Source organism: Schistocerca piceifrons, chromosome X (assembly GCF_021461385.2).
Source record: "Schistocerca piceifrons isolate TAMUIC-IGC-003096 chromosome X, iqSchPice1.1, whole genome shotgun sequence".
NCBI lineage: Eukaryota > Metazoa > Arthropoda > Insecta > Orthoptera > Acrididae > Schistocerca > Schistocerca piceifrons.
In genome coordinates, this window is record NC_060149.1 from 751,757,319 (window position 1) to 751,769,802 (window position 12,484).

General features: G+C 42.9%; 1 protein-coding gene across 2 annotated transcripts in view; it reads left to right on the plus strand.

Annotated features, from left to right (window-relative positions):
* LOC124723008 (sorting nexin lst-4) overlaps positions 1 to 12,484 on the plus strand; it is an 88,519-nt gene that overhangs the window by 55,863 nt on the left and 20,172 nt on the right. For both annotated transcript variants that reach the window (XM_047248183.1, XM_047248184.1), the window contains exon 9: positions 11,998 to 12,173. In XM_047248183.1, coding sequence (XP_047104139.1) covers positions 11,998 to 12,173 — 176 coding nt within the window. The remainder of the gene's footprint in view (positions 1 to 11,997; positions 12,174 to 12,484) is intronic.

A 12,484-nucleotide genomic window follows, 5' to 3' on the forward strand; every position in this document is an offset into this window, starting at 1 on the left:
CCACTTTTAAAATTCTACAGAAGTGCTGGCTATATGGGGAATGACGCTTTACATGGTACACGAGTGCCTTTAGATTCGATCTCCTGAATCTCTTGTCATGGCTTTGCATCTCCACCTCTTGGGCGAGGACACTTTCTGGGGTATGTCTTCTTCTTCTTCTTCTTCTTCCATTGTCTCCTGTCCTCTTTCATTCCCATGACAATATTGGATTTCTCTGTACCTAATATCCAGCACGGTAGCCAGTCTGTTGTGGTGGGACCATCATGTACCCATTTGGTCATAGCCCCCTGATAACACAGGGATCGCACTGCTGATGCCTGAGCTGTAAACTCCCCATGTATGCCAAGGAGTAGATGCCTGTCTTCCTGGGGCATCAGGACTTCTGGCAAATGCCGTCGAGACAGTTGGCCTTTGCTCTGGGTTGGGTGGCGCCCATGTGGAGAGCCCCTGATCGGAGTGAATGGCATCAGGGCGGATGACACGCAGTGAAGCGGACTGAGTCATCTCTCGCTGGTGGCTGTACGGCACCAGCAGTCTCTAAGAAGGGCAAGATAGAATACAATGCCTACAGGTATGACCCTAAATAGTTTCCCTCCCTCGCTACACCATGGGAGGAATGTAGAGCTACAGTACGGAGAGAGCCATATTCGCCTTGGTTTTTAGTCCGCAGCAGAACTGATGGCGACTTTTCCTACTGCTGAAGCCTCAATTTTTCATTGAACACCTTGAGGATAAGTTTGGAGAAGTGACAGTGCTGTCCAAGATGCAAAATGGCACAGTCTTGATTCAGACAGCATTCCCAGCCCAATCCCGAGTATAACTCCCCTGTGACAAGCTGGGTGAAATTCTTGTTTCCGTCACTCCTCATAAAAGCCTCAACATGGTCCAGGGGATTATTTTTCATCACGACCACCTCTTGCAGTTTGACGACAAGCTCCACACCAATTTAGAACGGCGGGGGTGTTCATTTCATCTGGTGCGTTTACAGAGGACCCAAAGACAACAGGGTTGCTACGGTGCCTTCATCTTGGCCTTTGAGGGTGATTAATTGCCTGTAAAGGTCAAGGTGATGGTTTACTGCTGTGATGTTAAACCATACGTCTCTCCTCCTATGCAGTGTTTTAAGTGCTGGAAGTTGGGTCACATGTCTTTCCACTGCACTTCCAGCGCCACATGTCAAGACTGTGGATGTCCACTGCACCTAGATACTTAATGTGCGCCACCTCCCACTTGCATCAGCTGTGGAGAGCACCACTCCCCCTTCTGGCCAGACTGCCCAGTACTCCAAAAGGAGCAGAAAATTACGGAGTAAAAGACCCTGGACAGGTTGGCTTACACAGAGGCTAAACATAAATTCGAAAGATTACACCCCATTCAGTTAACGTCGACATACGCTGCAGCTACATCACCATCGCCGTCCCAAGTGCTAGTGGTTCCTCACTCTGTGACATGAACAGTGGGCCCTTGAGGCCACCAGAATAATCCACCCCTTTGGTGGTAGGGGGCAAATCTTCCTCCTCTCCTCCCCCCCCTCCCAAACGCAGGGGACATCTGTTCCCTCCCCCCTGCCGGAGAAGCAACAGCCTCCTTTGGCTCCTCTCGTGCGGAAGGGGTCCCTTGGGGCCCCCTCTTCCAAGGTATCCACTATTGCCACGGTGGACACTCGCCAGTGGCTCAACGAGGCATAACCTGCCTCCTTACCCATTTCATGCCTTCCCAGCCTCACGATAATGTCATCCTCCAGTGGAATTGCAGCGGTTTTTTCCACCGCCTGGCTGAGCTACGGCAGCACTTAATCTTTAACCTGCTTTCTGCATTGCCCTCAAGGAAACCTGGTTCCTGGGATTGCAGACCCCTGCCCTCTGTGGATATAAGGGATATTATAGGAACTGTAGCAACTATAATAGTGCGTCCTTTCAAACCCCTCTGGAAGCTGTGGCTGTTAGGATAAGGACGACTCAGGAAATAACTGTCTGCAACGTATATCTTCCTCCAGATGGTGCAGTACCCCTGAACGCATAGGCTGCACAGATTGATCAACTCCCTAAACCATTCCTATTTTTGGGAGGTTTTAATGCCCATAATCCCTTGTGGAGTGGCACCATACTTACTGGCATAGGCAGAGATGTCAAAACTTTACTGTCTCAGTTCGACCTCTGCCTCTTAAATACTGGGGCCACCACACATTTCAGTGTGGCTCGTGGTAGTTACTCGGCCATTGATTTATCTGTTTGCAGCCCAGAACTTCTCCCATCTATCCACTGGAGAGGACATGACGACCTGTGTGGTAGTGACCACTTCCCCATCTTCCTGTCACTGCCCTGGCATCAGGCCCACGGGCGCCTGCCCAGATAGTCTTTAAACAAGGCAGACTGGGAAACTTTCACCTCTGCTGTCACCATTGAATCCCCCCTGCCCCCCCCCCTCCCCCCCCCAGTGGTAACATCGAATCGATGTGGTGGTTGAGCAGGTAACTACCACGATCATTTCTGTGGTGGAAAACACAATCCCTCATTCTTCAGGGTGCGCCCCCCCACCCTCCCCAGTCCGTTGGTGGTCGCCGGAAGTTGCTGAGGCAATTAAGGAGCATTGGCGAGCTCTACAGTGGCATAAGTGGCACCCTTCCCTGGAGCACCTCATAGCCTTTAAACGGCTCTGTGCCCGCATTAGCCAGATGTTAACATAAATGGCTTGTTATCTACTGACACAAACGTGATTGCCGAACACTATGCTCGGGCCTCTACATCGGAGAATTACCACCAAGTCTTTCGCACTCTCAAACAGCGGATGGAAGAGAAAGTTCTCTCATTAACCAAATGCCACACTGAACCCTATAACGCTCCATTTACTGAGTGGGACCACCTCAGTGCCCTTGCACATTGCCCCGACACAGCTCCTGGGCCCAATCAGATACACAGTCAGATGATTAAACATATCTCGTTTGACTAAAAGCGTCATCTCCTCATGACCTTCATCCGGATCTGGTGCAATGGTGTCTTTCCATCACACTGGCGGAAAGAATCATCATACTAGTGCTCAAACCCGGCCAAAACCCACTTCATGTGGATAGCTATCGGCCCATGAGCCTCACCAACATTCTTTGTAAGCTGCTGGAACGTATGGTGTGTCGACGGTTGGGTTGGGTCCTGGAGTCACGTGGCCTACTGGTTCCGTGCCAGGGCGGCTTCCGCCTAGGTTGCTCTAACACTAATAATTTTGTGTCCCTTCGAGTCTGCCATCAGAACAGCCTTTTCCAGATGCCAACACCTTGTTGCCATCTTTTTTGATTTACGAAAAGCATATGATGCCATCTGGCAACATCATATCCTTGGCACATTATAAGAGTGGGGTATCTGAGGCCCACTCCCTATTTTTATCCAGAATTTCCTGTCGCTTCATACTTTCAGTGTCCAAGTTGTTGCCTCCCATAATCCCCCCCCTCCTCCCCCTTCCCCATACCCAGAAGAATGGGGTCCTGCAGGGCTCTGTATTGAGTCTCTCTCTCTTTGTAGTGGCCACAGTCTAGCAGCAGTTGTAGGGCCGTCTGTCTCACCCTCTCTGTATGCAGACAACTTCTGCATTTCGTACTGCTCCACCAGTACTGATGTTTCTGAGCGGTGCGTACAGGGAGCCATACACAAGGCGCAGTCATGGCCTCTAGCCCATGGCTTTCAGTTTCCGGACGCAAAATAGTGTGTTACACACTTCTGTCGGTGTCGTACCGTTCATCTGGAACCAGAACTTTACTGACGATCCCCTCACTGTAGTGGAGACGTATAGATTTTTAGGACTGGTTTTTGGTGCCCTATTGTCTTGACTTCCTCACCTTCGTCAGCTTAAGTGGAAATGCTGGTAGCATCTCAATGCCCTCCGCTGCCTGAGCAACACCAGCTGGGGTGCAGATCTCTGTATGATGCTGCAGTTATACAGAGCCCTTGTTCAATCCCATCTTGACTTTGGGAGTTTGGTTTATGGTTTGACTCTGTCTTCAGCATTGCGTTTATTTGACCCAGTGCACCACTGTGGCAGTCAACTAGCGACGGGAGCTTTTAGGACGAGTCCGGTGATCAGTGTCTTTGCAGAGGCTGGAGTTCCTCCATTGCAGGTCAGGCGTGCACAACTGCTCGCCAGTTATGTTGCACACATTCGTAGTTCTCCTGCGCATCCGAATTACCGTCTCCTTTTCCCACCCACGGTGGTTAATCTCCCGCATCGGCCGCCCAGGTCAGGGCTTAAAATTGCAGTTCGTGTCAGATCCCTTCTATCTGAACTGTAGTCCGTGCCTTTACCACCTATGCTCGAGGTCCAATCGCGTCTACCTTCATGGTGTACACCTAGGCCGCAGCTTCACCTGGAACTTTCACGTGGACCAAAGGACTCGGTTCACACCGCAGCTCTCTGCTCTCACTTCATCTCGATTCTTGATATGTACTGAGGCCATGAAGTGATTTACACTGACGGCTTGATGGCTGATGGTCACGTCGGCTTCACATATGTCCGTGGAGGACATATTGAACAGCATTCCTTGCCCGATAGCTGCAGTGTTTCCACTGCAGAATTGGTGCCCTTGAGCAGATCCTTTCATGACCTGGGAAGTCGTTTCTTCTGTGCACGGACTCCTTGATCAGCCTACAAGTTATCGACCAGTGCTATTCTCATCCTCTGGTAGCGACCATCCAGGAGTCCATCTATGCCCTGGAATGGTCCGGTCATTCAGTGGTGTTTGTTTGGACCCCAGGACGCGTTGGAATCCAAGGCAACGAACTTGCTGACAGGCTGGCCAAACAGGCTACATGGAAACTCCTTATGGAGATAGCAAATAATTCAGTAATTAAGGTCCTATTCTAACATCTGTAATTGATGTAGATGACAGAATTATGTTGAATAATGTGTATTCAAGAAAGGATATCTCAAACAGAAAGTGGTCCTACAATATTCAGTTACAGCCAGGAAAACTCTTATATATGCAGTGAAGTTGATGGCACTAAGAGAATAGTAGAAAAATCCCCAAACTAGTCATTCATCAAGTATATGCAAAAAATAAGTCTATTTCATGACAAAATACACAAAATATTCACCAGCTCAAAACAGTTCAGAGTTAAACATAATGATTTAAAAATTAACACACGTGATACAAAGTATAGTAACTCATACTCTTTCTGGTGTGTTCTGTAATACAAGCAAAACAAGTTAGTCCTACTCTGGAACACACAGACCTCTCGAAATATAATATAAAGTCCCTTCAGAAGTTAAAGTATGGTAGCAGCCATTCACCACTTAGAATCAATCGCCCACTCCATCAAAAACTACATGGTGCCACAGGTAGGTATGCCTTCTTCCAGAACTTGACATAAAGTTTCCAGAATTGCTCCCTTGAGCTCTTCACCCAAAGAGTCTCCACATGACTCTCACAGTGTTCTGCTACTGTCTGCTTCTCTATTTGCTGAAGGCCATCCCCATCGAAAATACATTCTTCTTACATGCTGCAGACATAATTTGACTCCCTTTACCATTTCCTGGACTAAACTATTATATTAAAACGGTATTTAAATAAAGAAATATTATATATTCAGTCACACTCAGATCGTTCACAATAATTATCAATAAAGGATTCTTCATAAATGAATAAGCTAGTGTTATTGTCAGTGTGTGCTCATGTTAAATGACTACAAATTTTCATTAAATATTATTTAAACATTTACTTATGCCTTCTTGACAGTAGCATCTTTTGGCATCCGCTAACACATGCAACTGACTGCTTTTAAATTGGCACAATTTTTTAATAGCACTTGCAATCAACATTAATTAAAGTTACTGGCAAAATAGTAAACTGTTCACTAAATAACTACACAAGTATGACAAAATGTGAAGTATTCATGCTGTAATCATTTGCTGTATTGTGGAGAATATAATGCCCTGACAAACATTTGCGTAGTGAAAAAGATATAAGATAGGTTGTAAATCAATAAATAAAATAGATATGTAGCTTTCAGGGATGATAGCTATAGTGCAATACTATTATCGAGATATTGTATGTTGAAATTGCATGTGGCGTTTAAAAGTTGTTAATTCAGAGGTTCGTTGTGAAAATGTTTATTCGCTGTGAAATATTGAGTTTTGCTTTCTAAAAATTTTGAAATAATGGTTGTTGCATTGAGTGCGCCTCATTTTTGTGAGATCGTAAATGTATTCAGATTTGTGTTAATATTTGATTGTAAATTATTGTAGACACTCAGAGTTGTAAGACACCATCTTTCAGCTTGTCTCAAATTCTGTCATTGCTGGTCATTCCACATTCTGCTGAGCGAGTGATAACTGTCGAGCTACCCTCTTTTGGGATTTTCCCCCATTCGGCTACACTGCTCATCTTTGTCCCAGGCTGTCCTGGAGTGACCGCTGGGGCCCACCCTGAACCCTGGACCCACTAGTGTTCAGCCATAGACATAAAATACATTGTACAAGGTAGCAGTTTGGGGTGGCTGATAAGCGTACCGAAATGAGTATAATGTTACACATGAAAGGATTCACTTGGGTTGAAGGTTGTTGTAAGGCCTATATTAGATTGTATGCTGTCTCAAAGAAAGTGGTACAACATTTAAACAAACTTTCAGAGTAATCAGTCACCTTTTGACGTCAGAGGAAAGGATTTAAACTATGGAAATACTCTTAAAACAGTGACCATAGCTAAAATTAACGAACATATCTCCTCATTTGCCAGACATGAGTTGCACTACACTTCCAGTCCTGCAACATATTTGGAGTCCAGTTTAACAGTCTGAAAAATACACGAACTTTTCATTGAAAATCATCCTGAGTTCAAAGGAGTAGTTAAATATGAGTTTTAAATAAAATGTTTAAAGAGAACTAAGACTACAAGTTTGGCTGACTACAAGTTGATGTTTTCTTGACCTGCAAAGCTTTCAGTGACAAAATAAAATCTTCATGCATTAATGAGATAGCAAAGAGAGTGGCTGTTGCTGTGATTGTCCACAAAAGAAGCACCAAGAAGTTTTACCAGAAGATGCAAAAAAATCACTGAAATCTTCAAGGCTGGAACTGATGTCATGGCCATTTGTCTACTTCTGCCATTCCTGCCAGTTCAGGAAATATTCTAATTTGTATATTGTAATTTCTGTCAAAAGAGTAGCGTTTTCTGTAACTTATTTAAATTAAATGAATAAATATGTATACAGATTCTAATAAAATTTGTATCCAGAGTCTTGCGAACCAAACAGTGTACAGTGGTTTGGAAAGTACTGATACTCAGTTTTTTGCATTTGAAGTTCCTCCTCAGATAGATTATTGTGCTGCAAAACACGTTGACTGGAAACTTCAGATACTAAAATAAACATTTCTTTTGTGAGAGGAAAATAAGCAGCACTGTATATATTGTCAACTAAAAGAGTTATTTTCTTTTTCCGGTGCATACTTTTTCCCTCACAAAACATTTGGACATTTAAAGAAAGCAGTTTGCTAATGGCCAACTTATTAGGCTTTAGATGCGCAAAAATGTTTATATGCTTCTAAAGATGGTTCTGAGTGATAAATCTCTGCCTTGAAGGTTGTTTGCGGACATATTATTTACATAGACAAGCAGGCAAATTTAGATATTTTGGATTCTGCAGCTAATGTCAAGTTTTAAATAATTTAGAGGCTTCTTGAGTTGCTTTAATGAGAAATGTATGCTGAACATCACATTTTGCAGATGAGTAGCGAAAAACAAACACTAAAACATAATTTGATAGATAAAAAATGTACTTACCATTTGGTGGCAGAACACATCCATAAAATAAGGTTCTAATTAGGCAAGCTTTTGGAGCCAGTGGCTCCTTGTTGAGGCAAAAGGGTTGAAGGGGAATGGAGAGGTCTAGGAAAAGGGGTAGATTACAGCGAAGTCACCCAGAACTGCGGGTCGGGGAGGCTTACTTCATGGCATGAAAAGGAAAGACTGATTGTTGTGGACTGCACTGGATGAGATTTGAAAACCAAATAGCTTGCCTAATTATAACCTTATTTTATGTGTGTGTTCTGCCACTGCTTGGTGAGTAGGTTTTTTTTTTATCCATCCAATTATGTTATATTGTGAAAAACAAACACCGGCCTATTGAAATGAATTGGCAGAAGCAGGACACTGCTTTCACTTTGTATGACAAAATTCAGATCAAAAATTGATGTAAAAGTGTAATTGTCAGTCAGTTGAAATTTAACACATCTACATTTATCGGTGGGGTATTTTATTTGCAGAGAAGAGTGACTGTAACTTTGCCTTCATAATAATTTTATATTTGTGTTGGTGATGACCAAACACAGTTGTATTCATAATTGTCTCAGCTCCAGAGGCAAACAGTACTCTGTTCAGCAAGTCCCAAGGGTAACTCAGCACCTGGGCCAGATGCATTCATCCTAGGTGGACAGATTACACATTAACACCACAGGAGGGAGGGAGGGGGGGGAGTGAGTGAGTGAGTGAGTGAGTGAGTGTGTGTGTGTGTGTGTGTGTGTGTGTGTGTGTGTGTGTGTGTGTGTGTGTTTTGTGAGTGATTGTTCACAAAAGAAACACCAAGAAGTTGTACCAAAAAAAAAAAAAATTACTGAAATCTGCAAGACTAGAACTGATGTCATGGCCATTGATTTTGTGCAGCATCTACCTCTGCCATTCATGCCAGTTCAGGAAAGAATTGATCATCAGTGGTCTAGATTTTAGGATCCAGAAAGCCCCTTTGTTGCAGCGACAGTTCAGGGGAGAACATACTGCCTTTGACAAATTGCAAACCGTAACGTACTTGACGTCAAAGTTCAGATTTTACTGTGGAGTGGTCAATAACTTTCTTGGACGCACCAGTGGGAGTACTTGGTCCAGAATATATTTGACAACATTTGCCCTGGAGAATGCGGAGACTGTTTCCATGAGTACTGTCTTGTTCATTACATTATCCAGTTGACTTCCTGTGCTGGCCAAATGCTGTATCTAGACTTTCCCATGCTTCAGTTATCAGCTATACAGACATTTCTATTGTCATCTACCCTCCTTCCATTAGGTCATCTAAGTCTTTTTTTCTCTCGGAATCCACCAGAGAACGTCCTCAGTCCATCTACCATCTGTTAGTCTGGCTACCCATTCTCCTTATTACTTTTTCATTTTCATTATTTATGATTGTACCTCCCACTCAAATTTGTTACCTGATCAATATATTTTCCTATACCCGTAGTAGTTACCAACATGCATCTCTTATTGTTCAATGAGCAACTCTATTTTTGAATGGCTTTTGCATTAGAAAGTACTTTAAATGATAACTGGTATTACACACAATATGTAAACTTTCCTTTGCAGGCATACCTTAAAATCTGTTCTTAACACCTTATTTAGGTTAGCAGAATCACTCGAAGCCATTTTTATCTTTCTGTTTATCTTGTGCTGTTCATCTGGTCATGGTCTTCAGGTGTAAGAGAATTTTTAGAGATTTTGTTAAAACTGTGCCAGAAGCTTTCTCAGCCTCTGTGAATGCCAGACAATGCTCTCTTCTCAAATTTCATTCATGACTTGCAAATAGTTGAATAAGTTGTACCCACTTCTGAAGCAAGCTTGTTCCTTTGCTGTATTAAAACCCAGCTGGTAATCATTTTAGTGAATGTCTTGTACACTATGAAACAGACTTACTGACAACTGTTTTTCCTTTGTGTAACTTTTGTAACAAACAGAGCTGTAAAATATCTAGGATAATTTGTTCATACTGATTTAAGATAGATCAACCACATAAATTAGTTGAAGGAAAAGTAGGTGCGAGACTAGTATTATTAAGCAGAAAGAAAAGGAAACTTACAAAACAGTTGTTTGACTGTCAATATTGCTTGTCGGTTTTGAATGTTTACCAAATAAGATTAATTGAGGTAACAGAAGATTTGACGAAGGACGCCATGACAAAGTTTACTATTGAATTGTATGTGTGCACTCCAAGAAGTCCAGGAATATATTACTTCCTCCCACGTACAGTATACCTTCTCAAATGACCACAGTGATGAAATCTCAGAAATTAGTGGTCATGTGGAGACTTGCTGACAGCTATTGCCCTCATGCACCATTTTTTTAACAAACAGTATTACGTGAAGTACCGCTCACTGCTTCTGGAGTTTAGGTTAGATGTTGACATCAGTTTTTGTGGATAAGTGAGCTTTAATGTGTGTGTTTTCAGCGTCCTCAGACACTTCACTTTCCGTAGGTATATCACCATTGTGTAAAAATGACTGCCACTTCTCCTCTGTATGTAGCATTTGCTACCATTCTTAACTTCAAAATGAAAACATTATCTAAGCACTCACATTTATTCAGTTCATCTGTACCTTTATTATGTGGAAAGCGTTTCCCGTAGATTGTTATTTGTTGTTTTGAAATTTAGGTTCTAACTTCAGTTTTGTGGGAAATAAAACAAATATTTCTGTGCACCATTTATAGGTCCACTATAGGTGAATAGTTGCCTTTCCCTTGTTTTATGTATGTAGTTTAGTTGTTAGGATCACAAGAATTTAAAAACAAATACACTATGTCATCAAAAGTATCCGGACACCCCCAAAAAACATATGTTTTTCATATTAGGTGCATTGTGCTGCCACCTACTGCAGGGTACTCCATATCAGCAACCTCAGTAGTCATTAGACATCCTGAGAGCAGAATGGGTTGCTCGACAGAACTCTCGGACTTCGAATGTGCTCAGGTGAGAGTGTATCACTTGTCATATGTCTGTATGTGAGATTTCCACACTCCTAAACATCCCTAGGTCCACTGTTTCCAATGTGATAGTGAAGTTGAAATGTGAAGGGACACATACAGCACAAAAGTGTACAGGCTGACCTCGTCGGTTGACTGACAGATACCGCCAACAGTTGAACAGGGTCGTAATGTGTAATAGGCAGACATCTATCCAGACAATCACACAGGAATTCAAAACTGCATTACGATCCACTGCGAGTACTATGACAGTTAGGCAGGAGGTGAGAACACTTGGATTTCATGGTTGGCTGCTCATAAGCCACACATCGTGCCGGTAAATACCAAACAACACCTCACTTGGTGTAAGGAGTGTAAACATTGGATGATTGAACAGTGGAAAAATGTTGTGTGGAGTGACAAATGATGGTACACAATGTGGTGATCCGATGGCAGGGTGCGGGTATGGCGAATGCCTGGTGAACGTCATCTGCCAGCGTGTGCAGTGCCAACAGTAAAATTCGGAGGTGGTGGTGTTTTGTTGTGGTCGTGTTTTTCATGGAGGGGGCTTGCACCCCTTGTTTTGCATTGCACTATCAAAGCACAGGCCTACATTGATGTTTTAAGCACCTTCTTGCTTTCCACTGTTGAAGAGCAATTTGGGGATGGTGATTGAGTCTTTCAACATGATCAAGGACCTGTTCATAATGCAAGGCCTGTGGCAGAGTGGTTGCACGACCATAACATCTCTATAATGGACTGGCCTGCACAGAGTCCTGATCTGAATCCTATAGAACACCTGTGGGATGTTTTGGAATGCCAACTTTGTGCCAGGCCTCACCGACTGACATCTGTACCTCTTCTTAGTGCAGCACTCCGTGAAGAATGGGTTACCATTCCCCAAGAAACTTTCCACCACCTGACTGAACGTGTGCTTGCGAGAGTGGAAGCTGTCATCAAGGCTAAGGGTGGGCTAACACCATATTGAATTCCAGCATTACCGATGGAGGGCACCATGAACTGGGAAATTATTTTCAGCCAGGTGTCTGGGTACTTGTGATCACATAGTGTATATGTGTAGAAGATATGTACACCTGAAAATCCCCTCAGCTGTAAAAATAAATAAATAAAAAAAATTGTTGTGTATTCATGTAGTTGTTGTTGCAGCTCCAATGCTTAGCTGTACCTGTACATTTCTCTTGGTGTAGTTGTCACGAATGTCTTTTGTAGCTGTCTCCTCATGGTTGATACTGTTCCAGTGTGATAAATTATTGTGTTCAAAATTCAAATTACAGGGAACAAGAAATGGAAAGTTTTGCAAAGTTTATTCATGGCATGGATGTTGCTGTGAAAAACTTAATGAACACTGCAACAGACCAGACAAAGAAGCATCAGGGTCCATACAAACGTGAATATCAGAGAGTTGGGCAGGCATTTCTTATGCTGGCAAATGCTTTTGACATGGATACAGGTAGGTGCGTGCATTTTGTTTCGTAGATTAAAACATTTCTTCTTGCAGTTTTCATCCACTTTTACACAAGTGTACAACTGCTGTGTGGTTTTGCCAGTTAATTACCCTTTTAGTGTATCTAATACTTTGTCCTAATAGAACAGAGTAAATTCAGCACTGAGATGTTGCCCTTTGATATACCTAAGAAAAATTTTACTCCACTTTATCAGAATTAAAAATACTTGAAGGGAGTTTGTGGTGTCCATTTGAAAACAGCTTGCAAGTTCTCATTCAAGAGTGAGTTTGTTTCAAGAGTACAAACAAGCACTCTG